The sequence below is a fragment of the Mus musculus genome, chromosome 5, assembly GCF_000001635.26.
Source record: "Mus musculus strain C57BL/6J chromosome 5, GRCm38.p6 C57BL/6J".
Taxonomy (NCBI): Eukaryota; Metazoa; Chordata; class Mammalia; order Rodentia; family Muridae; genus Mus; species Mus musculus.
In genome coordinates this window covers 115,997,064-116,024,538 of record NC_000071.6, presented here as the reverse complement: position 1 = coordinate 116,024,538, position 27,475 = coordinate 115,997,064, and the positions used below count along the sequence as shown (strand labels likewise).

Sequence of the window (27,475 nt, the reverse complement as noted above, 5' to 3'; positions counted from 1 at the left end):
CTGATGTCACCCTAACTCCGAGAGCGCTCCATCCCCAGTGACCACCCTTCCTTCCTTCCTTCGCTGGGCCCGGCCGGAAGCGGAAGTGGCTAAGGGGTGGAGGGGAGTTGCGGGAGGAGTGTCAGGTTACGCTCCGGCTCTGTTCGGAGTTCCAGTCGCGGTCGCCCGAGCCAGGTAAAGCGGAGCTCGGCGGGCGAGCGAGCGCGCGATCCGAGAGGGCGTGACTCGCGATCCCCGGGGGTCCGACCCGGCCTTTCCGGCTTCCTTGTGTCCCTGCAGATTCCCAGCCATGGGCAACACGAGCAGCGAGCGCGCCGCGCTGGAGCGGCAGGCGGGCCACAAGACGCCGCGGAGGGACAGCTCCGGGGGCGCCAAGGATGGGGACAGGCCCAAGATCCTCATGGACAGCCCTGAAGACGCCGACATCTTCCACTCCGAAGAGATCAAGGTGCTGAGTGGAGGGGCGTCGGAGCCCTCTTGACTCACGGGGAGGGTCCCCCTTTGCTGTAGTTCCCGCCACATTCCCAGCGTCACACCTTGGGGGGGGGCGGGGGAGGTGGCTCTGTCATAGCCCTCTTTGCCGTTCTGGGACTTGTGCCTAATTACCGATGGGAGGAGAGTCACCCTGGGCTTGGTTGAACATCATTAAGGAGAAAGCAGCTCAGGGACCGCGTTTGAGATCCTTAATTAATTAAGAGTCGAGCTAAACTGTAATTGAGCACCCGTGTCGACTTTTCTCTTCGGTGTAATTGATTGCGCGGCTTGGAGACACTTCAGGCCGACCGGCTTTTGCAAAAGTTGGGTTGGGAGTTCTAGTGTTCTTTTTGGCGGTAAAACGGGAGCACATACGTTAAGCTGGAAATGAAGTTGACTAGCTGACTGCCAGAGGTGTTTGGTTCTGACAGTTTCAGTCCACCCTGCTCACTTTATTTTAGATCCGGCAATTCCACTGGAGGAGGTCAGTGACCGAGAGTCACTCTGAACGCCAGCCAGCAGCTAATTACCCCCACTTCTCTCCCACGTTACTGAAATAATGCCTTGGACTTTAAGCAGACCAGAGCAAACAGATTTTTGCAGGCCAAGCTGAAAGTTCCTGCCTGAGCCACATTCTCTTAAAACCACAGTGAGGTGGCCAGTGCTTCCGGCTACAGGGCCCCAGTCCAAGGGCATTTGGTGATTCTAGGAGGAAAGAAGCTAATTGCTCAGAATAAACTACATTCAGGAACGTTGGCGCTCACCAGCCTGGTCTCTGTTACTTGCCGGGTTGCCAACTAATCCCCATTACTTAAACAGGCTAATTGCCTGGCCAGCTCACTCCGCTTTCACTCCCCCACCCCCACCCCCTAACTGGGCTACATAACCCACATTACTATTCTCCAGATCTTAATTTTGGGTCTGACTTTAAAAGAGCCTGCTTTTGCCAGGGAGTGGTGGCACAGCACTTTGATCCCAGCACTTGGGAGGCAGAGGCAGGCAGATGTCTGAGTTCGAGGCCAACCTGGTCAACAGAGTGAGTTCCAGGACAGCCAGGGCTACACAGAACACTTGTCTTGTGGCAGGAGCTTGTTTTCTGAGCTTGTTGCATTAGGGGAAAGGTGTGTACCTCGATCTTTAGCGTGTTTCCCGGTTGAGATTGTCCCCACCCCTAGAAGACATTTTTGCCCAAGGCTATTTAAGAGGAAGTAAAAGGTATTTGTGTTGTAGCCTGTGTATATTGGCAGTGCCCTCTGCTCTCTTTGCAGTGAACTGAGTAAACTTACTTTTTAAAAAGAAATGGGCGATGTGGTGCTGTTCTCTTCAGGGTCAGGGAGGAAGGACTTAGCTGACGTCCTTTCTCTTTTCATCTGTAGTGGCTGATGGATCGAGTCAGGGGTTCTTCCTGTTACCCCAGTTCAGCACTGGAGCTACAGTTACTTGTCCTCTAAAGCGGTGGCTCTCAACCCGTGGGCCGCCACCCTCTTGGAAGCCAACAGACCCTTCACAGGGGTCGGCACCCCAGACCCTGCATGTCGGATATTTGTATTATTACGATTCGGAACCGTAGCAAAGTTACAGATACGAAGTTGCAACCAAATCGTCTTATGGTTGGGGGTCACCACAACATAGGGGACCGTATTAAAGGGGCGCAGCGTTAGGAAGGGTGAGAGCCCCACAGCTCTCAAGCAAACCCTGCTAGTTATCCAATCTGTACGGTTCAGATCCAGGGACTTGCTGGTATCTCTCAGATAACAGCAGATCAGTATCTGGAGTGGAAGTCACAGAAGCCTCCAGGGCTCCTTCAGGGCTTTCTCCACCCTAGAAGTCCGGTGTTTGGCTTCGATTCTGACTGAAGAAGAGAAATGATGCTTATCTAACTGTGTCTCACCCCAGGGTGGGGTGTGTTCCTTTGTCTCTAGCTGGAGTAAGTTCCTCTGATATACCTCAGTGGATATTACCATTTGCCATTTGTATCTAGTTCTCTGTACCCCAGCCCTTCCCTTCCCATCTGATTGTGTCCATTTTAACAGCTCCGAGACCATCCCTAGTAAATTCTTACATACTCTCAAGTCTTGCTTAATGAGGGAAGTGGAGCATATTGAACCCACCCTGGACTCATGGCTGTCTTCTCCCGAGTAGGCCTTGCAGCTTCCTCCAGAGTTTGTGAAGTCTGGTTGCAGTAATAGTAGCTGCTGGTTAAGCACTGCATGTGTCAGACTGTCTCAGTCGTCACGATATGACAGAAGCTGTTGTCCTTATTATCTCCATTGGCAGGTGGGGGAACAGACGCAGTCATGTGCCGCAGACACAAGCAGAGCTGCCTGATTAGACTCTGCTGTCCTCTTAGGTTAACAGTCTCGGGTGGGGAGCTCGCTGCCAGCTGCCTGACCCCAAGTAAACGCCTCTGCTTCTTAGGCTCCAGAGAAAGAGGAATTCCTGGCCTGGCAGCACGACCTGGAAGCGAATGATAAAGCCCCCGCCCAGGCCCGGCCCACCGTGTTTCGATGGACAGGGGGTGGAAAGGAAGTCTACTTGTCTGGGTCCTTCAACAACTGGAGCAAGCTTCCCCTCACGAGAAGGTAAGGATCTCGGCGGACGATATTTCTGTGCTATGCTCTGACATTTAGATATACATTTCTTCTGAGAAAGTTGTTCCCGGTGCATTGGAGAGAACGCTGGGCTGGGACCCTTAGGGGTGTGGATCCCAGCCCATTACTGCATGGAACGGTCACTTCTGTATCGGACTCCTGGACCAGGTGACCTGGATCCCTTCTAACTGAGTCCTGTGTGTTATTTTTTGGAAGGTTGGAAGTTCCATGCTCTGAAGACATCATTAGCAAGGGTTCAGTGAGACGATTTATCAAAACCCTGATGTGGCTGGGCAGTGGTGGCGCACGCCTTTAATCCCAGCACTCGGGAGGCAGAGGCAGGCGGATTTCTGAGTTCGAGGCCAGCCTGGTCTACAAAGTGAGTTCCAGGACAGCCAGGGCTACACAGAGAAACCCTGTCTCGAAAAAAACAAAAACAAAAAACAAAAAAAACAAAGCAAAACAAAAAAACCCTAGTGTGGACTCCTGTCATCGCGCCTTTACCAGTGACTACTTCTGGTAAACAGAGGGAGAGCCCGTGCCCTGCTGGTCTGAGCCCAACTGTTGTCAGTGTCCCTGTGTTTCCAGGGCTGCTACAAGTCCACAGCAATCTCAGGAGTGGCGGGGTAGTTAGACAGGTCTGTGTGGAGAACGTCTATGTGCCCTGTTACGCTGGCTCAGTCCCTGTCATGGCACACTGACAAAAGGGATGGCTCGGCAGCCTATGTTTACCTCCGTGGCACCCAGCCCGCCTGCCCGCCCGGTGGTATTCTGCGTGGAGACTTGGAAGGTATGAACAGCCATTTGTTGACCTTCCAGTGTTAGGATTCTAGGTTCCTAGTGTCTGAGCAAAGTGAGTTTCCTGCTGCTCCATTAGTGGCCGTGACCAAGAATTAATTGTCTGAATTGGTTGCCATGTTTGCCATCCTGCAGCCAAACTCTTGGTTATACCTGGAGTCAGAGGGCAGCCCACCCAGCTGAAATTCTACTTCCTTTCTTCCTGCAGCCAGAATAACTTTGTAGCCATCCTGGACCTGCCTGAAGGAGAGCATCAGTACAAGTTCTTCGTGGATGGACAGTGGACCCATGATCCTTCTGAGGTACTTTGCCTGCAGCCCTTGGCCCTCTAGTACCTACCTGCACAACCAGCACCCATCACCTCCCTTGTGGCGTGCTATCAGGACCCTCTTCCCTGCGTGTGGCTCTGAGTTAGATAGCGCCAGTTACCAGCTCATTGGTATAATTAACCAAGAGTCGCTAACCAGGCAGTGAGGCCTTCCAGCCAGGAATTCTAGTCCTCTGAAGAATCCACAGACCTTCCACGTTATGATTTCTGCCTATCTGTCTCTTCCCAGCCAATAGTAACCAGCCAGCTTGGCACAGTTAACAACATCATTCAAGTGAAGAAAACTGACTTTGAAGTATTTGATGCTTTAATGGTGGATTCCCAAAAGTGCTCCGATGTGTCTGGTATGAACAGTTACTTTATCCCACGTGTGTGCAGGCTGGGGCTCTGTGGCCTGGACATACTCTGTTTCCCTCGCCTCTCACACTTGAGCAAAAGCTGCCCAGCCAGGTGGACAGTTGTAGCTCTCCGGACCACAGCAGTTCCTTCCTAATTCCAGTGGCCCTGGCTGTTGGAGTTTAACCCCCAAAGAAACCATAAGTCACTGCCCTTGCCTTATGGGATATTTTGCAGTTCCACTTGGCTTTAGAACAGAGCTACACTTGATGTTATGCCATAGGCAGGCCTGAAGAGACCCACGAGGACACGTTGGGTCAGTAGTGAACCACTGCCAGGGAAACTGCCAGCTCGTGTCCTGCCAGTGGTGCCTGGAGAATTGCAGGCTGACAGGTGATAAACGCCACCTCGGTGACCTTGGCTGTCACTGGTGCCGTCCATTCACACTTGACTGGAAGTGACTCCCCATAGAAAACAGGCCACATGGCACAACGCTCTTTTCTGGAAACCTGTTGTGCTCAGTCACGGTAAACTAGAGTCCTCTAAGCACGGAGCTTTCGGTGACCTTTGTTCCGACCACATCTGGGAGGAAGAGAATCCCTGGAAGGTCAGAGGGACAGCTCAGGAGAGAAACTGTGTGTTAGAATCCAGATGGACGTTAGGTGTGCTTCCCTTCTTTGTGTGTGGGCTGCTTCCTGGGCAGCAGTTCTGGGAATCAGTAAGATAAGCTCTCAGCAGTAGCCAGCTATCAGTTTACCGAGGGCTTTCCCACCCTCACCTCCGTGTCTCTGGGATCTCTTACAGTTAGCACTTCTGACTCCACAGCTGTAATTGACTGGTGGGCTTGGCTGGCCGTGGTTAAGGTTACAGATCTAGGCTTAGAAATCTAAAAACAGTGCTCTCTTACTGGGGTTATCGGCCATTCCTGGATGACCACTTACACATTTCAGACAGGCAAAGGGTGCAGCCTGGAGGCAGTGCACACGCTTCTGACACGAACTTCACACTATTCAACAGAGCCTTCAGCTAAAGGTCTGGTTGATCATTTGCAGGCAGAAAGTGCACCGCCCCCTGCTGCTGGAGCCAGATCAGCTCTAAACTTCCTGTTAGACATTCAAGTGGCTTGTTTGGGTTTGTTTTTTGTTTTTTTTTTTTTTAAATGCCATGTATTTATTTCTTACAGCTCAGCTTTCTGCATCGAGTGCTTTTTCTCAGTTCTTGTGCTGAGGTGTGAAGGGAGCCTGACCTAGAAATTGATGTTGAGAAAGTTAAAGCAGCCCTGGGCCAGCTTAGGGGTCAGGTAGCCAGAACCCTTCCCGACACTCGGGTGACAGCTCAGTGCCATCCTCTATCTAGCCAGCCAGCTGTCATGATTCGAGGTGCTTCTAAGGCAAGGTACTGTGCTTCCAGAAGCTTCTACTGCGCCTACATAGTGAAAACACTCAGACCCAGGAGTGTAGAGCCAAAGATCCTTTACACGTTGGTCTTTATGGTTATTTTTTAGTGCATCAGTACCTCGTTAGACTTCTTTTATTCTGCCTGGGAGACTTGGTAACTTAGGCTGGGCCACTTAATCCCCACTTGAAGCCCAGAACTTGTGGCAGTTGCCAAACTCAGCCTGCAGTAAGAAGGAAGCCTTACTGTGCTGACGAGAGGCCAGGCTATGGGGGATGGCTTCCCTGTTAGGCTTTGCCACAGCTGCTCTTCCTTCCACTGAGCTTCTCGAGGTAGCGTCGAGCTTTATCCCGAGCACCCCGGTTCCAGGGCACTTTTCATCCCCTCTGGTTTTCCCTGTTTGAGCTTGAATGTCTTTGAAGAAAATACAAACCTGGATTGAGGAAATCAGGACAGAAAGCTAGATGAGGGCCCCATGCATCAAATGCAGCTGCAGAGCCTACAGTCTGAGTGTCTTGTCGACATCTCCCAACAGAGCTGTCCAGCTCGCCCCCAGGACCCTACCACCAGGAGCCTTACATGTCTAAACCAGAAGAGAGGTTCAAAGCCCCGCCCATCCTCCCGCCACACCTGCTGCAGGTCATCTTGAACAAGGACACGGGCATCTCTGTGAGTACTCCCATCTGGAGCTCCTTTCTGCTCACTTCTTAAAAGACAGTGGAGAACTCCTGTGCCTTCCACTGTTGGGGACTGCTGTGGTCCTCCCCTGACATTGTGAAAGATTCACATCTGTTACACACCCCTTGGTCAGCTAGACATTTTAGAATCTAGTTTTAGTTACTAAGTTACTTTTGGAAACGTCAGCCCTCCTGGGGTAGAATTCGAGCTGTCTTATAACACATTATAACCTCTACCACATCCACTGTGGCAGAAGGTGCAAGGGCAAGCGATGCCCTCAGGATGACTGACCCACTCAGGGTGCCTACATTAATCCATGCTCCGCCCTCATGACCTAATTCACCACCAGTTAGGACCCATCTCCCAGCAGTCACTGGGGACTAAGTTCCCAGTACGTGAGCCCTTAGGGACAAAGCAAACTGTATCTGGTGCTAAAGAAAGCCCCTCCCTCAACACTGGACACAGCAGCAGAGCCCACGTGCTGCTGAGCTGACTGTGTGTGGAGGGTTCCCTACGGCAGTGTCAGGGTTTGTGGAAGACGTGCCTTTCCTTAAGTGGACTCAGTCCACTCTGTGCTGTGACCAAGCACAGATCCCGGCTCACTCCTGTGAATCCAGGAGGAGGTCAGTGGAGAGACCACTCAGCCTCAGACCCCACTGGCTAAACAAATAACCAGTGCGCATTAGTAACAGAACTGCAAGGACCCTTAGCCGCTGTCCTTAAAGATTCAGCGCGCGTGCACGCACACGCACACACATACACACACACAGAGGCATGGCTAGGGAGAGGCTAGACCATGAATTCAGGAGAACTGTGTCTGACCTCACTGTCAGCTCTTACAGATCTTGTCTTCAGTTAGGAAAGTGCTCTCCGAGGAGTCTTATTTCAGCTTCACAGTGAAGAGACTGGAGCAGATACGTTGACTGGCATCCCCAGACAGCGCTCAGAGTTCTTTTCTTAGAGGCTTTGGGAAATCTGCTGTCCTGTGAATGACTGTGGTCAGCCTGTTCTCGGGCCGTAGCTCCTCTCACAGTTGTCTCTGCAGACATCTTGTAGCTTTTAACCGGTGTCTTCCCCAGAATTACCATCCAGTTCTCCTAGCCTGCTTTTAAAAGATGTCGCATGTGTCTCCCTGTGGCTGGCTTATTTATGTCCATAGTCCATCCACGTTGTTGCAAGTGACAGAATTTCCTTCCTTTTTAAGGCTGAGCCACCCACTGTTGTAGTTTCTTGTCCAGCTGCTGTGATACAATTTTTGATGAGCAATTTAAAGTGAAAGGGTATATTTGGACTCACAGTCCCAGGTTCTAGCCCATCCTATGGGGGTGGGGAGAGGACAGCAGGAGTTTGAGGGAGGGGTCACACTGCATCTGTAGTTATACATAGTATGCCACATCTGGCCACATCCTATGTCCTGTGAATTGTCTCTCAGGGACTGCAGCGGGGCTCCACAGTGCCATATGCACACCCATATGTAAATCCATCCAGGTTCTATTTCCTTTGGACACGCACATGTGTGTGCACACCCATGGGCTGGGTGACTGCATCACAAGGTACCTCTGTGTCTAACTTTAGACGTCATCCATAATGCTTTCCTTAGACGGACTGACCTCTTTGCTCACTAACAGCACAAGGTAGATTTTAAGTGGTTTTTTAATCGCACACACAAAAAAGGGTGAATATGTTAGAGATCTGGTGTAGCCATTCCTCAGAACTTGCATGTCCCAAATATGGTATGATCCATATATTAGACAGCTTTAAAAGTGACAGATGGAAACTGCTTTTTGTTTGTTTTTTTTTTTTTTTTTAAGATCCCTGTAGCAGTTGGTTGAGGCAGCGTGCAGCTGAGGCACACAGGGCCTCTCCTTGTTCTCTCATCAGCAGCCATCCTGCTCTGCCTGCCCCGTAGGAGCTCACTGGACCTGTGCATGCCTTGGAGGCCCTGCTAGGGCAGAGCTGGACTAGGACCTGGATCCTCCCACTCCACTTCTCTTGTGTGCTCCTGTGTGCATGGGTTATTTGTCCCCAGCAGATTTCCCAGACTCAAACATAACCACTGCAGGGCTCTGTAGGATGCGGGTGGCCACTCCCCAGGCCACCGCTCAGAGCCCTCAATATGCCTGTGTGTGGCATAGGCCGTCCAGCTTCATGTGGAAGGGCCTGGTCACACTGTGTTAGAGCTCTTGGTTTCCCTCCACCCCAAGGCCTCAGAGGCCTGTTGGCAGCTGTGAGATCTTAAAGTCACTTCAGGACTGGGATTCCCGTAGTGTTGAGTGACAGGAATGTGCCCTTCCCTTGAGGCAGGAACCTCAAGCTAGTAGCCTGTACACACACACACACACACACACACACACACACAAGTGCATGTTCTTAAGAGTTGGGAATGAGAATGAAGATGCTCTAGGGAGGTAGAAAGGTGTGGTGAAGTGTTCACGTGTCCACTTGTAGAGTCACCTACTGCAACATACTTCCTCGTCTAGCTGTAGAGGCTTGGCTTACCATCCACTTCTCAGGAGCATGGAACACACAGTGGGTCTGGTGTTCCGTTGGCTTACCATCCACTTCTCAGGAGCATGGAACACACAGTGGGTCTGGTGTTCCGTTGGCTTACCATCCACTTCTCAGGAGCATGGAACACACAGTGGGTCTGGTGTTCCGGGAAAGCATTTCCAGTGGGTCTCTGGTCTGCTCTGTAAGAGAATGGGGTAGGGCCTGCCTTAAAGGTCAGGGAGAAAACTTACCGGAAGTGCCTTCCGTAGCATCTGGCTGGCACGAGGATCCACCCCTTTCACCTCTCTGGTCATCTCCACAACTCACACTGCCCGGCTTGGGAAGCCAGGTCAACCAACAGAGCCTGGCTCCTCTCCTTGGCTACCCCAACCAGGCCATGAAATAGGGGGCAGGGACCATTTTGACTTCTGAATCCTACTTGCTCACGTCTCCCTTTGTCCCTCAGTGTGACCCAGCACTGCTTCCGGAGCCCAACCACGTCATGCTGAACCACCTCTATGCACTCTCCATCAAGGTAATGAATGGCCTGTCTTGCCTCCAAGCCGTTTCTGAGCCTGTGCTCTGAGGACCCCACGTGCCAGGGTGGCCTTGGGTGTGGACAAGCAGAGCAGCCTTCGGGGGCTGTGTTTGTAGTGACCGTGTAGTGAGTCTCCTGTTCTCTCTGACTGAGCCCCTGACTCTGGTCCTTTTCTCCCTCTTAGGATGGAGTGATGGTGCTCAGTGCAACACACCGGTACAAGAAAAAGTATGTCACCACCCTCCTCTACAAGCCGATATGAGGGAATGAGAGGCAGCCATGGACCACAGGGATGGCAGGCGGTGCTGGGCTCTCCGTGTGCATGCACATCCTCACTCACTCTGGGACATCTCACCCACCCTAGTCCTCCTTGAAGGTCTGTCCAGGCATAGCCAAAAATAGGGATGGCACGGCCGCCTGCAGCCCCAGCATCGCAGTGCACGAGGCTTTGTGCTCTACGCATCATCCCCTCTGCTGGCCAGAGATGTCTACAGCCAGACCCGAACCTGGGGAGCAGGGACAGAAGCCACACAGAAGTCCTCATCATCGTTTGCCTCCGTGAGGCCGCTGGCCTGTCCCTGGTGAGGCCTGGCTGGGGAGGAAAGCAGTGTTGGGTCTTGCCTGTCCTTCTGAATCAAAGCAGTAGATTGTAGATCCTATGGAAATTCAGTGTCTGATTTCCGGATGCAGCTTTGCAATCGTTTCCCGACACTGTGTGCACTAAGACCTCTTTAACCAGAGTGGCTGGCTGGCCACTCCTACGTAAGGCAATAAGTCACCAGGATGAGACTAGAGATCATGTGACTACACTCAGCAATAATCACTCTCAAGACAGACTTCAAACCCCACTGCCATTTCTCCATTAAGCCAGATGATCCTGAGGACCGACCACTGCAGAAAGTCGGCTACACCTTATTTCAGTTGCAATGTTGGCCACATTACCATGGCAACCTGGTCGAAGCACCCACCCTCCTTTTAGTTCCAGCATGTGCTCCTCAGCTGGGGACCTGCATCTCTAGTGAGCAGAGAGTATCACGGTGGTTGCTGTTGCTTGTTCCAAAAGAAGAGCTCGGAACCCTACAGCAGACTGCTGGGTTTCCAGCAGGGGAGCAGGAATGAACCTATCTTATACTCCATCTGGTTTCCATGGTGACATCACAGCTGTGCCCATTGGGACAAGGTCCTGTCACCTGTCAGCAGAGGCAGGCACAGTATTTGGTTAAGCCTGAGTTTTGGGTACCTTTTGTTACTGTTTTCAAAACCCTGACTTGCTCTTATCTTGATGTACAAGTTTCAATAAAGCTTTGTAAAAATTACTGGAGTAACTTTTGACTCGGCACATTTTTTTTTTTTATTTTTGAAAAAAAGAGTGGATCTTCTATGTTTATTTGCTTTCCTGTGACTCTCTGTAGTGAGTGGACCAGACGGCTGTGAGTGCCACCGGCTGAGGGTCAGTGCCAGACTCGCCGCGCCATCACACCTGTGGGTGCCTCTGAGACTGTTGGAGGAACAACTGGGAAATCTCATGGGAATTAGCTAGTTGTTGGGGCCCCAGGGAAATGGCTCAGTTGATAAGAGCACTAACTACCCAAGGGTGAGAACCTGAGTTCAGACCTCCAGCATCCACTTCAAAGTCCTGTGTGCTTGTAACCCTAGTGCTGCAGGGCAAAACCAAGCAGATGAGAGCTCACTGGCCAAGCAAGTCTAGTTAAGGCATGAGTCTGGGGTTCAGTAAGAGATCCCACTTCAAGAGAAAAAAGGTGGGAGAGAGATCAGGACATCTGGCCATCCTGTGTCCCCTGCTGGGGCTGGAGAGGTAGCTCAATGGTTAAGGGCACTGACTGCCTGTCGACTAGAGGAAGACCTGGGTTCAAATCCCAGTGTCCACATGGCAGCTCCTTAACTGTAACTCCAAGATCTTACACCTTCGCACAGATATGCATGCAGGCAAAACACCAATGCACATAAAACAGAAACATTTAGAAAAATTGAGCTCTACCCACAAGGGGCTGAAACACCCAACTGAGAATAATACCATGTACAAACTAGTTCAGAGTCCACCCTATGGGAGCGAGCGCCCCGGAATCATGGGTGGCTCCTAAAGGAGATGATTTGTAGAGCGGCAGACAACAGGCACCCCCTCAAAAAATGAGAACGTGTGCACTCTGTGTGCATATTTAGAAAAGTCTCACTTCCTCCAAGCAAGAGGATGTCCTCTGTGGTGCATGAGACGCCCAAGGCTCTGGGAGAGATCTCAGACCCAGGAGCTAAAGGCAGTGGAGTAAATTACCTCAAAGGAATGGAAAAGCAGCAGCTACATTCAGCTTGTGACCCAAGTCAGCTTGCCCTGTTAGCATTCTGTCTATAGATGAGGACTGGGTCCGTGATACTTACTCAAACTGCTTTTTAGTAAAGAGATTTCCTCCCTCTGGAAACTTAAGCACATTTATAGAGTCAAAGGTAAGGCCTGAAAAAATTATTACGACGTAACGGTAATGCATGGTTGATACAGTGGTTTCTCGGTATCCTGTCCCCATTATGAAAATCTCCAGAGTTGGAGATGGCTGTCCTGGAACTCACTCTGTAGACCAGACTGGCCTCGAACTCAGAAATCTGCCTGCCTCTGCCTCCCGAGTGCTGAGATTAAATGCGTGCGCCACCACGCCCGGCAGCAAACAGTTTTAGTTTAGATGGGTTAGACTCGTGGATGCCAGGAGTGCTTCCTGTGTAACTCTCTAGGCAGTCAATCTGACCAATCACAGCACCACACAGAAACACACTGACTCTAAAGGACCCAGGAGAGGGTCCTTTGCCTCAAGGGAAGTTGATAGTGCACCAAGACTAAGTCACCTGACTGACACTGTCAGTCCTTGAGTCCCAACCAGATGTAGATCAGGGCTGGGTGTAAATCTCTACGTGCCTTCTAGGGATGTCCTCTTTCTGAAAGATGAGGCTGGACTAGGCAAACTGACACCCAAGGCTCCCTTACCTCATGTCACACTGGGAAGCACAGAACAAGAATGGGTTGCGGCCACAAATAGGAAGTCGGTGTACCAGACAAGGAACCTACTACAATGCAGCCATCAGCAAGTTAGAAATCCTCGAAACCCAGGGAACTGACATTGGAGGCTAGAAGCATTTTAGAAAACAAGATCTGTTTAATCCGGTTCCTTGAACGTGAGCACAATTCGCATTCATCTGCTGTGGTCTGAGTACTTCAGGTCAGTTGTATGTACTGTGATAGTTTTAAAAGGTGCGGTTTAAGAAGTAGTTAAGTTGGGCTGAAGAGATGGCTCAACGGTTAAGAGCACCAAATGCTCTTCTGAAGGTCCTGAGTTCAAATCCCAGCAACAACATGGTGGCTCTCAACCATCTGTAAAGAGATCTGACTCCCTCTTCTGGGGTGTCTGAAGACAGCTACAGTGTACTTACATGGAAGGAAGGAAGGAAGGAAGGAAGGAAGGAAGGAAGGAAGGAAGGAGGGAGGGAAGGAGGGAAGGAGGGAGGGAGGGAAGAAAGAAAGAAAGAAAGAAAGAAAGAAAGAAAGAAAGAAAGAAAGAAAGAAAGAAAGAAAGAAAGAAAGAAAGAAAAAGAAGAAAAGTCATGAGAGTCCCTCCCTAACCCACATGAGGGGATGAAGACTTAAAACAGAGGCTTCATGAAGGTTTTTGGCTAGCTTACCTTCCTGACTTTTGTTATGTGAGGACAAAGCCTTCTGGCTGTGGAGATTCAGAAACAAAGTATCATATTGGAGGCCTCCAGCAGCCCTGGCCATAACCATAACCCATAGCACCTTGTCTCAGACTCTCTAATCTCCAGATCCTCAAGAGATACATTTGTTCTTTATAAACTTCCCTGACTCGGGTATTTTACTATAGCACCACTACACAAGAAAATATCCTCCCATGTTTACAGATGGTCTGAATGATGTGATGAAGACCCACGGCTGGGTCAATGAGTAGTCCTGCTTCCGATGAGTCTTCAACACTTCCACTGCAGATTAATGGACAAACAGAAACTTGAGCCTTCCGCCTTTTGGCCTCGAGTCTTCAAGGGAAAGCAAGGGAGTCGTGAACATGTCTGTATTTCTTCTAAAGTCCATCATCTCAGTTAACTGTAAGAATCATCCAGTTTCTGACAGCTGTATCTGAATCCAAACCTTGGACAAGCTACTGCCCCTGAGGGATGCACGCGTCTCTGAGATCCACATCAGTAGGCCAGCTCTTACTATTGCCCCTGCCCCACCCCCACCCCCAAGAGAATTCAACTGTGCCATTTAGAAACTCCACAGCCAGGCTCCCTAATCTGTAGCTGTCTAAAGGTGCCACGGGTGGGTACAGTAGCAGAGTCACCTTCAAAGTCTTCTTCCACCTCTAATAACCTCTTCTGAGCAAACCTCTCTATTACTCATTGACAGACCCAGGGGAAAGCAGAGACTCCTATATTGTATTTCCACAGGCAGCCCCCACTGCTTCAGGAAAACAGATGGGACATGTGACTGGGTCCCAGTCCTCACACTTCAAGACAGCAGCAGCAGCAACATCTTAAGCCAGCAAGAAAGAGCCAGCCAGAGCAGCCTCTGCCTGGAACAAGGAGAGCAGGCCAGTTTCTTAGCCTTGGCACTACAGAGATAGATCGTTATTGGTGTGTGTGTGTGTGTGTGTGTGTGTGTGTAGGCTGTAATTATTGAGTATTTTATGACCCCTCTCCACCCTTTGGATACCAACCATCAGGAACCCAGACCTGTGGCAACCAGAACTAAGCCTAGCTACCCCCAAGCATCCTGTCTTGGGGAAGGAAGGCAAACTGTCCTGGCTATGAGTCACTGAAAGGAGCCAGCCTGTGGTGGAAGCTCTGCTGCCCCACCCCACAGGGCTAGCCTCTTCTCTTCCTATGGGTCTTAACTGAGTGTGAGTGTTCTTAACCAACCTATGGAAAAGGCCCCCTGCTGCAGACAGATTAGTAAGTAGGTTATCTCTTTTTCTGTCCCTAAGGGCTCAAGAGTCTCACAGTCAGGAAACTTGGTATGTACCCAATGCCTTGAGTTCTGTGAGAATTAAGGTGTGTGACCTGATACAACTTTACACTAAACTCAAAGAGGCAGCAGGGGAGGCCTCATTACATAGCGTGGCTGCGTGACTTCATGACTTCACTGTTGTTCCGTACAGGTAGTTCTTGGGTCTAGAGGACCTCTCGGCTCCTTTTAGAACCAAGCCCTGTTTACTTAGCGTATAAGGTAGCCCCTGGCTGCCAAGAATTGCTAGGCTAATCGCTGAACTGGTTGGCTGATGGTGAATGGACATTTTTCTAATGTTTGTTCTATGGGAAGAAGTTGCAACATCTCCCAAGTCCTTGTGAGTCATTTTCTTTCTTACAGTCACAGGGGAAAATCCACTGTAGCCTCCCATCAGATTTGACTGTCAAAGTCAATTTTTAACTACATCTGATTACCTTGTTATGTTGAGTCAGAGATGTAAAGCGGCAGGTTATCACTGGAATCAGGGGTTGGGGAGGGGGAATAATGAACCATAAGTGGAGGGGACCGGTTTACCTTGCAGACAGGAAGCATCCGGTTACCTTCATTGGAACTCCCTCGAAAGAGACATGCAATATTAAGTTCTCAGTGGCCTCAGTGTAATGGGATCAGAAAAAGCTCGTGCTGACCTGTTTTTCTGGTTAGCTGCCTTCCGGCTAATCTGTTCTGACCTAATCCTTGTAAAGTAGCCTCGTTGACCGTTTAAAGGAGCTTTCTGGTCCCCTGCCCTAAAAAATGGTCTTAAGAGCAAGTCCCCACTAGTTCACAGAAACGCTGACCAAACTGTGCCCCCCCCCCCCCTCCAACAGCTTCTGATTCTATCCATCCCCCAGAGCTGATGGGCCCAGTGAGCCTGCACAGACCCTAGCGGGGCTTTTTATGGTCTCTGACAAGAAAAGATGCCAAGGGAGAAGGGAGTGAACGTATTGTTTTTTTTTTTTTTTTTTTTTTTTTTTTTTTGAGACCACTGCTTTATTTCATTATTGTTCAACAACAGAGCCATCCCTCTCAGGTGGATCTGGAATTGCCCATGTGTGCCCATGTGTTCTCCTCGTTCTTAATAAAAAAAGGTAATGAAGAAAAGCCTGTAATTTTTGGAGACCTAGAATCTTATTGATGCTAATAGAAGCTTTTGACTGCGATTTCGGGTTACGATTATTTCCTGCTGGCGTCCCGGTGGTCACACAGAAGAGTTCCCCACTCCGGCGGAGACGGCTGTCCGCGGCTACCACCGTTGAAAACAAAAGTATTGAAAAATGCACCTTTTACAATAAAAAAGTAGAAACCAATTCAATTTCCTTTTTTTTTTTTTTACGAATATAAAGTTTCTTGTAAATATGTACAGTCTGTTGAGCTAGCTCTATGTAGCAGGAAGCACTTCACAGATGAGACACGCAATATACACTTGTCAGGGCTCAAGGAACCCGTTTCTCGTGGAGGTCCTAAGTGAGATGCCAAGACTGAAGACCAGTTATCAGTGACCATTCCAAATACTTGTGGACCAAGAGACAAAAAACTTCAGCAAACAGCCAGTCAGATCTGCCCTGGGGGTGGGGGTGGCGGTGGGGGCAGGGGGGGGGATAGGGAACATGACCCCCAAAGACTCCAAGCAACACAGAAAACACAACAGCAGGGCACGGGATGTGGAGGGTCACAGGCGTCTCAAACAAGAAAGCACTTAGGTCAGAGACAGAGCAGGAAGGAGTCTGCATTTAGGCCAGGTTGTAATCTGGGAAGCGACGTGGACTGTGGACGGACGTGTGGGCTGAAAACACAGACACGGTCACCTGCTGCGGTGGTGGGGACAGGTCTACCTTTCAGCCTACCTAGGGTGTGCCTTCGTGGTGGAGGCACGCCTAAGAGTCGAGGAGAATCCAAAGCAGGAGAGGCCTTGTGGGAGATTAAAGGCAAAGATAAGGCCTATAGTTAGCTTGCCAACTGTAAAGCCTCTAGTTGGTTGGTTCTATCCGGTTGCCAGGAATTCTGGGCTCTAAAGAGGGCGGAGCCGGGGTGAGCCGCACTGCACCTAAGGGGAACTCGCCAGCCTCAAGGGGCTGGGAGCTTTGAGCTGCGGCTTCTCTCCAATGTCCTGGCCTTAGGTCCAGCCCTAGGGAGAGGCTCATCTGGGAAGTCACAGTTTCAGTGGGGTAGAACCGTGCTGGGTTTTGTGTGAGCACACAGTCGTCCTTGAAGTCAGCAGGGAACTGGAAGGCAGGAGGGAAACGGAGGGACGGAGGAGTGTGGTTTGCTGAAATCCTTCTCTGGTCGTAAGGCTTGAGCGTTTTTTTTTTTGTTGTTTTGTTTTTGTTTGTTTGTTTTTGTTTGCTTTTTCAGTGCTACAGATTGCAGCCTGTTGTGGCCGGTTTGTTGACAGGTCATCGGGAGGGTCTTGATTTGGTGGGGCTATGGGATGGCAGCAGTACATCGGCAGAGCAACCCAGGGAGGAGTCAGGCAGGTCGGGGTAGTGGGGCAGCACATGCAGCTATCTGCCATGCAGAGCTCCCAGTCGGGTCTCCTCCTCATCCCAGAGAAGTGACCCTCGGACAGGAAGTGGTGCCCCAGGTCCCAGGCCCAACCCCAAGGCCTATGAATGCTAGGCTTGGAGCAAGTCTATTGCACGCTTTCCTGGCCAAAGCTACGCAGAAAGCTGGAGAAGCAGGCTGGGTAGATGAGGCTGAGGGGTGGGTGGGGGAGGAGAGCTTGAGGTCCCTTGGCCCCAGGTCACTGCCTCTGAGCAGAGGCCCGACTGACCCTCCATACATTCTCAGCTGGTGGGAAGGGAAGTCGTCAAGGCCTTAAAAAGGCAATGAGAACGGTAAACATTTGGCTACGATGTCACCCTGGGTAAGACAGGGCCATCTATGAGAATGGACTGGGACAAGGATGACTGAAGCTACATGGACACGGGAGGTTAGCCAACGGGCAGGGGGTGCTCTTCTAGCCTACATTTCATTGGCAAAGACCTGATGGTGTGATCTAGCTAAAAACCACTACAACAGGAAATACATCGCTATCCAAGTCTACTAAGAATTCTGTTGTCTTAAAAAAAAAAAAAAAAAAAAAAAGAGGAGGAAAAAGAAATAAAAACCAAAGGGGGAAAAAAAAAAAACCAACCCGAGGATCTTAGAGTAGCAGTAGACTTCCAGCCACGGTTCGAGTCCGGGTTGGTTTCCTTTTGATGAACGGGTTCAGGCTGGAGCTAAGTACAAAAGTCTGTGAATGCTGTGAGCTTTAACAGTGCAGAGATGACTGCAGGAAGGTGGTCCCTCCCCTCCAAGAGGGGGGGAATGTTGAGCTCTGTCAGCGCCTAAGAGCCTTGGCTAGCTGCACCCCTTGGAGATGGGGGGTCCGTGCCAAGGACAGTCTGGACCCAGCTGTGCCGAATGCGGGCCGGGCCTGGCCAGGCCAAGCAGGGCCGGGCTGGGCGGGGCTGGGCGGACGGGTGCTGGGGTCCCCTGTGGTGGAGACTCAGAGCGCGGTGTTTTCCTGCAGACTGAGATGAGGAGGTGTTTTTTTGTTTGTTTTGTTTTGTTTTCTGGCTGAGACTTATACTGAAGACTGGTCCCAGACCTAGGAGCCAAACAGAGAGGAGGGGGTTTTAGCATCCAAAGCCAGGAACTGCTGGCCCCCTGCATAAGGCAAGCAGGACTTTACAGTGCCTGTCTTGCCCCTCCAGCAGCTGACCAGAGTGCTACACTGAACGATGCCAACTTAACAGAATCAGCCCTTAAAGAATGGGGTCAGGCAGGAAACGAGTCCCTGAAAAAAAAAAAAGTCCCTCACCTTGTTAACCTGGGACAGTGGGGTCCTCACTGCTCCTGCAGGCAGCCGGCCCCTGCTGCTGTCTTCAAACAGTCTCCCTGGGGACCGCTCTCTCCTAGTGCTGAGCATTCGGCCTGGGGACTTCTCCCGCTCCAGAGGGCGGCCTGGAGACTTGTCCCTGCGCAGCTCTGTCCGACCCTCTCTGTCTCGGTAGCGGTGCGGTGTGCTTGGCTCTCGGGGGTGGCTGGGGCCTTCCGGTGGCGCCGGGCTGGAGGCCACGCGTTTGGTGATGTGCTCGTTGTATGTTGGTGGGCCTCGCTTGTTGGGGCTGCTGGGGACAAGGAGGAGTCAGGAGCTGTCACAGGCCCAAAGCTGTAGCTCCTGTCCCCTCTAAGTATCCACCCGGGACCCTTTTCAACACTGTTCATTTGGTTTAATTTTTGAGACAGGGTCTCACTCAGTATGTATTCAGCTGGTCTGGAACACACTATAAAGCCCAGGCTGAAGCCGGGCGTGGTGGCACACGCCTTTAATTCCAGCACTCGGGAGGCAGAGGCAGGCGGATTTCTGAGTTCGAGGCCAGCCTGGTCTACAAAGTGAGTTCCAGGACAGCCAGGGCTATACAGAAAAACCCTGTCTCAAAAGACCAAAAAAAAAAAAAAAAAAAAAAAAAAAAAAAGCCCAGGCTGGCTTCTAAGTCATGATCCTCCTGCCTCAGCTCCTAAGGGCTGGGTTAGAGGCATAACAACTACCATTCCCTCTTACTAGGAAAAGCTGAGACCTGAGGACGAGGACAGGAGAACCCCAGACTTCTAGGTGTCTGTGCCAGCTCCCACTTACTGCATCCTCACCATGCTCCTGCCTCAGCAAGGCCCTTGCTGTCTCATAACAACGCCAAATGGTAACAAGTTCTTGTTGCTGCACAGGCAGGTGCATGGAGGTGGAAGCGGCCCAGTGAGCTGCTGAGGGGCCAAAGCGAGGTCAGCCCGGTATCATGATCTCCTGGCTCTATCATACCAACCTAATATTTCCCAGGGGTCTCCTGTTAGGGGCTAAGCCTATAGAAACTCAGAAATTAGAGGCCCACCAAGGGCTGTGGTGAGAGGGGGCAGGGGTGCCTGGATCTATAACAGCGTTTGGTCACCTCTCCCCACCGGTGGTTTTTCCAAGTTTCTATGGCAACTGATACAGCTGCTCAGAAGGCTGATGGCCCCGAACCATGGCAATGACAAGATGGCCTATGGACAGAGGGATGACACCTAGGGAAATTAGGAAACCAAACGACAGACACAGATAGTCCAGCTAGCTCAAAAAAACCCAACCTGACCCAGAGCTTAACCATTAGCCATCTCTGATCCTCTGGTCCACTGAGGTCACAAGGACTCTTTTTTCAGTGGTACTAAAACTTGAAGCCAAGGCCTTGTGCATGCCACACAAGCCGTCTACTTGGGAACTACAACCCTCTTCACCAAGCCCCGGACACTGCAACCTTTTGGTAGGATCAATCCAACACTCAGCCCGGGCATGGCGGGAACTTGCTGCGGGAAGGAGCTGAAAACCAGGACACCGGGTTTGCAAAACTGATCTTCTAAGTGTCAGCTGGTCGTGAACAGCTTTCGGCTGTGGCCTCGCCTCCGCATCCAGTGTGCTAACTAGTGATTCAGATAAATGCTCTGAAAGCCAGCTGACTTCATGTCTCTGGGGTATTATATGTAAGGGAGCTGATTTCTACACCCTGGAATCAAATGCCTCCTGGAGCTGCAGAGCTCGGAGAGACAGAAGATGCATTAGAACAAATAAACCCAAGGGAGAGAAATACATTAAGCCTCTTTGTAATGAAAGAGACCTTCGAGCGTGCATCCACAGGGGCCCATCCTAAGGCTAGCGGGAGGGAGCTGGAGGGAGCTCTGCGTCCTGGGAAGCAGGGTGGCTTCGGGAAGGCCACTCGGGATGGCTGCTTAGATTAATGAGGGCAGAGACAGCATTCATCACTCCAGGCCAACTGGGCAGTCTTCCATCTCCGTATCCATAATGGCCAATGAGCTACCACGTCCACTTTATGGTTTCTGCAGAGTTATGGTCCCCGGGTCTGCTAAACAGACCAGGAAACTCGGGGTCACAGCCGCCAAGCCAATTATAGATACTCTGACCCGCCCACAGCAGCCAGGAGCAGCGATGATTGGATGATTGGCGGAAGTGGGGCTTGAGGGGGGCACCCCTGGGGAAAGCCGGCAGGCTACCCCTTTCCCATTCACAGCACCTGGAGCCAGCAGTGGGCCACGTGGGGTGCACGGCCATGGGGAAGCCTACTGCCAACATTTGGAGCCCTCTCTGGCATGAGTTAGAAATGACACCAAGGTTCTAGGCACTTTAGGGGTGCACACTGGCCCGTTGTGCTATCACTCTGGGGATGGGATCAAGTCAAAGGGCATTGGCGCTGGCCTCTCCTAGCACATTCCCATGGTTAAAACCACAGCGACGAAGAGGTAAAGCCACCGCTCAGACATGTTAAGGTACGGAAAAAGAGTGCACAGAACTCTACCACTTGTCCCATCAAGGTCCTGGACTGACTAAAACCACACCGACCAAGGCTGGGGTGCAGGGGTGGCGCAGTGGCAGAGCCCTTGGCTACTATGCCAGTACTAGGGTTCAATTCTCAGTACTGCCAAAAAAAAAAAAAAAAAAAACCACGCACATGTGCACACTCATGCATGCTGACCAAAAGGATTGCAAAACCAGCTTGGAGCAATCCAACAGCATTTTTGCAAGAAAACTGACCTTGCTAAGGCTCAATGACGACTTAGCATGCCCTGGGCCCGTGCCTCTCCCTGGATCGATGGGAGAACTGACAGCCACCACGAAGAATCAGCAGCCTGAAACATCTGGAAGGCACAGACAGGCTCCAGTGTCTCATAAGCTCACTTCCAGAAAAGGGATCGATATCTGACCTGGAAAATCTATACAGACACTCAGGGCTGTCTTTGTTGGGCTGAACCTGGGGGCTTGCTGGACAAGAAGAGGCCCCACCTGACAAATGAACAGTAGCCCTTGCTGAAAGTGGAACAAGGCTGGAGGCAGTCGCTGACACAGAGGAAAACAAACTTTTTTGGGGAGTGATGGAAACATTTTAAACTCAGATATTGGTGGAGGCTTAATACATTTACAAACATGCTCAGACCACTAAACTGTACACCTTGCAGGGTGTCTTTATGGTAGGCAGGTATCGCAGTAGAGAACACAGTGGGACCCAGGGGACTGGAGGGTTCAAGTGTAAAAATGTACTCCCCACTGTGCGAGAGTAGAGTTTGATGTGCCTGTGCCTGTGTGAATTTAAGAGCATAGTGTGCTTGCAGATGCTGGAGATCAGAAGAGGGTGGTGGATCCCCTGCTACCTGTTGGAAGACTCCTGGTGTGGGTGCTAGGAACCAAACCTTAGTCCTCTCAAAGACACACACACACACACACACCAATAAGCCATCTCTCTAGTCCTCCTCACAGTGAGATGTTAAGAGGGTTGAAATGGAATTTAATTGTGGTATTTAGATGTGGAGACATTGCCTTTGGGACATGAGCAGGGTTGGATATAGAGACAGAAAAGCCAAAAAAGTGTGTTGGTCTCTGTCTTTTTACTATGTGGGTCATCGACTATAGAACAGTACTGTACTGGCTGGTTCTGTGTGTCAACTTGACATAAGCTGGAGTTATCACAGAGAAAGGAGCCTCCCTTGAGAAAATGACCCCATGAGATCCAGCTGTAAGGCATTTTTCTCAATTAGGGGTCAAGGCTGGAGGGCCCAGCCCATTGTGGGCAAGGCCATCCCTGGGCTGGTAGTCCTGGGTTCAAGCTGAGCAAGCCAGGGGAAGCAAGCCAGTAAGTCACATCCCTCCATGGCCCCTGCATCAGCTCCTGCTTCCTGACCTGCTTGAGTTCCAGTCCTGCATCCTTTGGTGATGAACAGCAGCGTGGAAGTGTAAGCTGAATAAACCCTTTCCTCTTCAACTTGCTTCTTGGTCATGATGTTTGTGCAGGAATAGAACCCTGACTAAGACAAGTACCATGAGCTTCTTTTCTTTATAACTCAGCATTTCATTGTCATAGTGCCAGAAAACAGACTCATACATGGTATTGTTTTTATAGAGTTGCACATGTGGACATGTGCACATATATATGCAGAAAGATAATTTGGTTTCTTCCTGGGTGGTGGTGGTGGTGGAAGAAGAGAGGTTCAGATCCTTGAGGAATGAGGGGAGAAGAATGTCTGAGCCAGGAGTTCAGGGTAGCATGGTGTGATGGTCTGGATATGCTTGAATCAGTGAGTGGCACTATTAGGAGGTGTGACCTTGTTGGAGTAGGTGTGTCACTGTAGGTATGAGCTTTAAGACCCTCATCCTGGAAGCCAGTATTCTGATAGCAACCTTCAGATGAAGATGTAGAACTCTCATGCATGCTCCTCCTGCACCATGCCTGCCTGAATGCTGCCATGTTCCTGCCTTGATGATAATGGACTGAACTTCTGAACCTGTAAGCCAGCCCCAATTAAATGTTGTCCTTGGTCATGGTGTCTGCTCATAGCAGTAAAACCCTAACTAAGACAGAAGTTCGTACCAGGGACTGAGGTATTGCTGTGATAGGCCTGACCATGCTTTTGTTTGGAAGAATGTGGATTTGGGGACTTTGGATTTGGAAAGCTTTGGGATGCTTTGAGTGGGGCTTGTGAGCCATCCTAGTAGGAATATGGAAGACTTTGTTGCTGTGAGTGATTTGAACTGTGCTGCCCGGGCCCAAGAGGATTCAGTGGAGAAGAATTTCAGAATGTGGCCTAGAGACTGCTTTTGTTGTATTGTCGTGGAGAGAGTAGCTGTATCTTGCCCTTGTCTGAAGAGTCTGCCTGAGTCTAAGGTAAAGAGATTTATTTATATTAATTGCATTGACAAAGGAAGTCTCACAAAAGCCCAGTAGAGACTTTGTTCTCTGGTTAAGTCTCATGAAGAGCATTTTGAACAAGTGAAGCAAGCTTAGAAAGGGAAAGTATAAAATATATGGTTCAAGTATTAAAGGGGCACATGGAAATGAATCTATTATGTTCTAGGAGATAACAGATTAAGAGATTTGGGGGCAAGACCCCACCCAGCTAAATTTAGATCCAGGCATGGTGGTACACACTTTAATCCCAGGAGACAGACATGCAGATCTCTGAGTTCAAGGTCAATCTACAGAGCAAGATCCAGGTCAGCCAAGCTTAGGCAGTGAAGGAGCTGGAAAAGAAGAAGCAAGTGATAATGTAATAGAACAAGGGGTTCATGTTCCAGCTCTTGCAAGCAGCAAAACTCAGCAGCTTTGGCCATGTGTCTCTGACTTGATAGTCAAGGGGAGAAGGATGCTACTTAGCTGGAGCGGTGATTAAGAAGAGACCAGCTGGAGAGATGGCTCAGCGGTTAAGAGCATTGACTGTTCTTCCAGAGGTCCTGAGTTCAATTCCCTGCAACCACATAGTGGCTCACAACCATCTATAATGGGATCTGATGCCCTCTTCTGGTGTGTCTAAAGATAGCTACAGTATACTCTTATAAATAAAATAAATAAATGATTTAAAAATCTTCTGGGAAGTGTTTTCTGAGAGCACAAAGAAGCTGTGTTCTAGAGATAGCTAAAGTTATACCTCGGGCTGCAGCAGCTGTCACCTAGTGGTACTGGTTTTGAAGGCATGAAGGGATCATGAAGAACAGCTGAGGCTTGGCACTGTGAGAGGCCATGGAAGGCTACCGGTGAACAGGCAGCCTCAGTTGCAGCTGACGGCCCAGAACTGAAGGGGTCATGAAAAGGATTTGAGGACCATGAAGAGAGCCTATGAGAGGCTATTGGTGAAGCCTAGTTGCAGTCTAAGGCCCCAGTGTATTGGAGATGCCAGTACCATGGGATGACCACCAAGAACAGCAGCAGCAGTGAAGTGGATCAACCTGAGCTTAGAGAGATACAGAGGGCAGAGCTGGGGCAGTGACACCAGCCCTTAGGAGGAGCCCAGATCATGTGTGGATCCCAGACATTGAAACAAGAAGGTGTCAAGTTGAAGTTGCCTTGGGTCTCCAAGATGTTCGAGATGTCAGAGCCATGGACTATCTGCTGAGGAAAGCTGCTACCAGGGAGTGGAACCAGCCCCAGAGAGAGGAGTTTGTTGCAGTCAACAAAGATGAAAAGGGAGTGGAGATCTTTGACATCAGACAAGGAGATGCAGAGTTTGGAGTCTGCCCAGCTGGTTTCCTGTCTTGCTTTGGGGATTACAGTTAAGTGACTGGGTGGATATCAGAAGAGAGGGACCTTGAATTTTGGACTTTTAATGTTGTTAAGACTGCTATAGACTATAGGACCTTTTGAAGTTGGATCAAATGTACTTTGCATTATGCTATGTTTAGGTGTGGACATAAACTCATTCATTTGAACAAGCCTATGAAGGCCAGGGAGTGGAATGTGATGGTTTGTATATGCTTGGGTCAGGGAGTGGTGCTATTAAGAGGTATGGCCTTGTTGGAGTAGGTGTATCATTGTGGGGGTGGGCAATGAGACCCTTCTCCTCCTAACCACGTGGGAGCCAGTCTTCTAGCAAGCCTTCAGACGAAGATGTAGAACTCTCAGCTCCTCCTGCACCATGCCTGCCTGGATGCTGCCATGCTTCCGCCTTGATGATAATGGACTGAACCTCTGAACCTGTAAGCCAGCCCCACTTAAATGCTGTCCTTTATAAGAGTTGCCTTGGTCATGGTGTCTGCTCACAGCAGTAAAACCCTAACTAAGACACATGGGGACATGACAAGGTCATTATCTCTTTAAACTAAGGGGCAGGCTGCTAGACTGATGGCTCAGCAGTTAAGAGCGCTGGCTTTTTGGTTTTTTTTCAGAGGACCTGAATTCAATTCCCAGCAACCATACAGCAGTTCACAACTGTCTGTAACCCCAGCTACAGTGGATTAGACACCCTCTTCTGGTCTCCTTGGGTAAGAGGCACACACATACATGCAGGCAAAATATTCATATGCATAAAATAGAATTTAAAAAAATGAGCCAGGTGAAAGTAGCACAGTCTGGAGGCAGAGGTAGAGGGGCAGGGGCAGAGGAACAGGGGCAGAGTCAGAGGGGCAGAGGGGCAGGGGCAGAGGCAGAGGGGCAGGGGCAGAGGAGCAGGGGCAGAGGCAGAGGGGCAGAGGCAGAGGGACAGAGGGGCAGGGGCAGAGGGACAGAGGCAGAGGGACAGAGGGGCAGGGGCAGAGGGGAAGAGGCAGAGGGACAGAGGGGCAGGGGCAGAGGCAAAGGGACAGAGGGGCAGGGGCAGAGGCAGAGGGACAGAGGGGCAGGGGCAGAGGCAGAGGGACAGAGGGGCAGGGGCAGGGGCAGAGGCAGAGGGACAGAGGGGCAGGGGCAGAGGCAGAGGGACAGAGGGGCAGGGGCAGAGGCACAGAAGGGCAGGGGCAGAGGCAGAGGGACAGAGGGGCAGGGGCAGAGGCAGAGGGGCAGAGGCTGATGACCTCTATGAGTTAGAGGCCAGCCTGGTCCATAATAGTGACTTCCAGGCCAGCTAAGGCTACAAAATGAGACCCTATCTCAATAAAACAAAAATAAATAAAAATACATAAATCTTTATTTTTAAAAAAAAGTAAGAAAGAAAAGAAACCAAAGAGACTACTATTTAATACTTTCTGTGGCCTTTGGGTACTACATCTGGGGGTTAGATTTCCAACACAAATTTAAATACAAGTTATAAAATAAAATAGAACTCTGAAGCGTTCTCGGGTTCCATAGAAGCCTCCAGGTGGCCTGGGAAGCCACTGTCCACTCCCGCCCCCACCCCTGCCCCACTCCTCAGGACCTCCCCTCTGCCTGCTTTGCCTCCCTGCCCTTCCGATGCCCCCCCCCCCCTAGCTTCCTTCCTGGTCCTAAGTCTAGGCTGCGGGTCCTGCTGTGAGCCCCCACAGTGCTCTAGTGCTCTAGCATCAGGATTAGACCAAGGGCTCCAGTTGCCTCTTGCACTGGGCGTAAGCAGCACGAAGAAGGGGCCACAGGGTTCCCTGGGGCTCAGCAGCCACTACCACAGACACAGAGCAAAGCAAGGAAGCATGAGTCTGGAGCCGTTTTCTCTACAGAGCCACTGAAGGCTGGCTCCCTCAGGGAAATGCCAGAGGCTCCCTGCCGCTGTGACCAGGAGCCCTCCCCAGTCTGATGCTTTTCCTTGAGTGTCTTCACATGGCGGAGGGAAGGAGACTCAGTACCTGCGGGAGGTGGAGGGCACCCGGTGCTGCTCAGTGCCTGACTCCTTCACGAGGTTTCCTTTGCAGCATATGACCCTTAACTTGTCCTGGTATGAGGAGGCCAGGTAAATCGCTCCGGAGGAAATCGCGGGGCCCAGGTAGCGAGGGTTTGGAATTTCCAGATATGCTCGGGCAGGGCTCCTGCAGGGTTCCAGAAGAGAGTTGACAAAGTTGTTACTGGCGACAAAGGTTGCTGGGTGGCACTCCTGTCTTCAAAGCAAGGCGGGAAACGGGAAACGCTTACCCCAGTGAGGATCTGGCCTGGATCTCAATGACTTCCAGGGAGTTGAAGTGAGTCACAAACAGATAAGGTTCTCTGTAGGCTGCAAGGCCACCGCGGAGGATGAGCATGAGGGGGGAAAATGGCGTGGGGGAGGGAGGGGGGAGTAAAATCAAAACCTGAACAAGGAAGGACCAGTGACCAAGCATCCAGCACCTATCATGGTGCCAATGACCCAGCATCCAGCACCTATCATGGTGCCAATGACCCAGCATCCAGCACCCATCTCAGTGTAACCACACTAGCTTGGGCTCAGTCGCTACCTTGTTGCTCATTACAACCTAACTTAACTTATATCAGTTAAGTAAATTACTGCATCCCCATGGAACTCTGTGCAAGGTAAAGGACGCACCAGGAGGCCCTGTGTCTACCAGGGCAAGTTGAGAAGCTTGTGCAGAGCATGTTATCCCCCAGATGGGGAGAAGTCTACCACATGCTTGTGTTTGCACAGAGCACTGGGAAGATGCTAAG

At 50.7% G+C, this 27,475-nt stretch overlaps 2 protein-coding genes across 36 annotated transcripts in view; one reads left to right on the top strand and one right to left on the bottom strand.

Annotated features, from left to right (window-relative positions):
- Positions 1 to 35: 35 nt before the first annotated feature.
- Prkab1 (protein kinase, AMP-activated, beta 1 non-catalytic subunit) lies at positions 36 to 10,953 on the top strand. Of its 3 annotated transcripts, XM_006530201.1 has the most exons (8): positions 36 to 174; positions 280 to 448; positions 2,893 to 3,056; positions 4,072 to 4,165; positions 4,421 to 4,535; positions 6,458 to 6,591; positions 9,557 to 9,625; positions 9,813 to 10,953. In XM_006530201.1, exons 2-8 carry the CDS (start codon positions 290 to 292, stop codon positions 9,888 to 9,890), a joined length of 813 nt encoding a protein of 270 aa, XP_006530264.1. In that variant the 5' UTR covers positions 36 to 174; positions 280 to 289; the 3' UTR covers positions 9,891 to 10,953. The 3 variants fall into 3 exon arrangements, 2 of the variants coding, with proteins under 2 accessions (XP_006530264.1, NP_114075.1); NM_031869.2 differs by having other exon boundaries at positions 111 to 448; positions 9,813 to 10,949; XR_003955597.1 differs by lacking the exon at positions 4,421 to 4,535 and having other exon boundaries at positions 48 to 448.
- Positions 10,954 to 15,585: 4,632 nt separating this feature from the next.
- The window catches only part of Cit (citron), a 163,730-nt gene continuing 151,840 nt past the window's right edge, over positions 15,586 to 27,475 (bottom strand). For 18 of the 33 annotated variants that reach the window (XM_006530131.2, XM_030254099.1, XM_006530130.4 and 15 more), the window contains 4 exons: positions 26,969 to 27,047; positions 26,686 to 26,865; positions 18,448 to 18,757; positions 15,586 to 18,234 (listed from right to left, as the gene is read on the bottom strand). In XM_006530131.2, the coding sequence (XP_006530194.1) occupies positions 18,211 to 18,234; positions 18,448 to 18,757; positions 26,686 to 26,865; positions 26,969 to 27,047 (593 nt within the window). In that variant the 3' untranslated portion in view covers positions 15,586 to 18,210. Of the gene's footprint in view, positions 18,235 to 18,447; positions 18,758 to 21,204; positions 21,309 to 23,642; positions 23,683 to 26,035; positions 26,866 to 26,968; positions 27,048 to 27,475 lie in introns of those variants that run through there. The other 15 variants (XM_006530150.4, XM_006530149.4, XM_017320644.2 and 12 more) reach the window with 6 other exon arrangements.

Bases quoted from the DNA above. Each gene is read 5' to 3' on its own strand.
- Prkab1 (XM_006530201.1), top strand. From the start codon at position 290: ATGGGCAACACGAGCAGCGAGCGCGCCGCGCTGGAGCGGCAGGCGGGC. The intron at 4,536-6,457 runs GTATGAACAGTT...ATCTCCCAACAG, and splicing joins AAAGTGCTCCGATGTGTCTG to AGCTGTCCAGCTCGCCCCCA. The intron at 9,626-9,812 runs GTAATGAATGGC...TCTCCCTCTTAG, and splicing joins TCTATGCACTCTCCATCAAG to GATGGAGTGATGGTGCTCAG.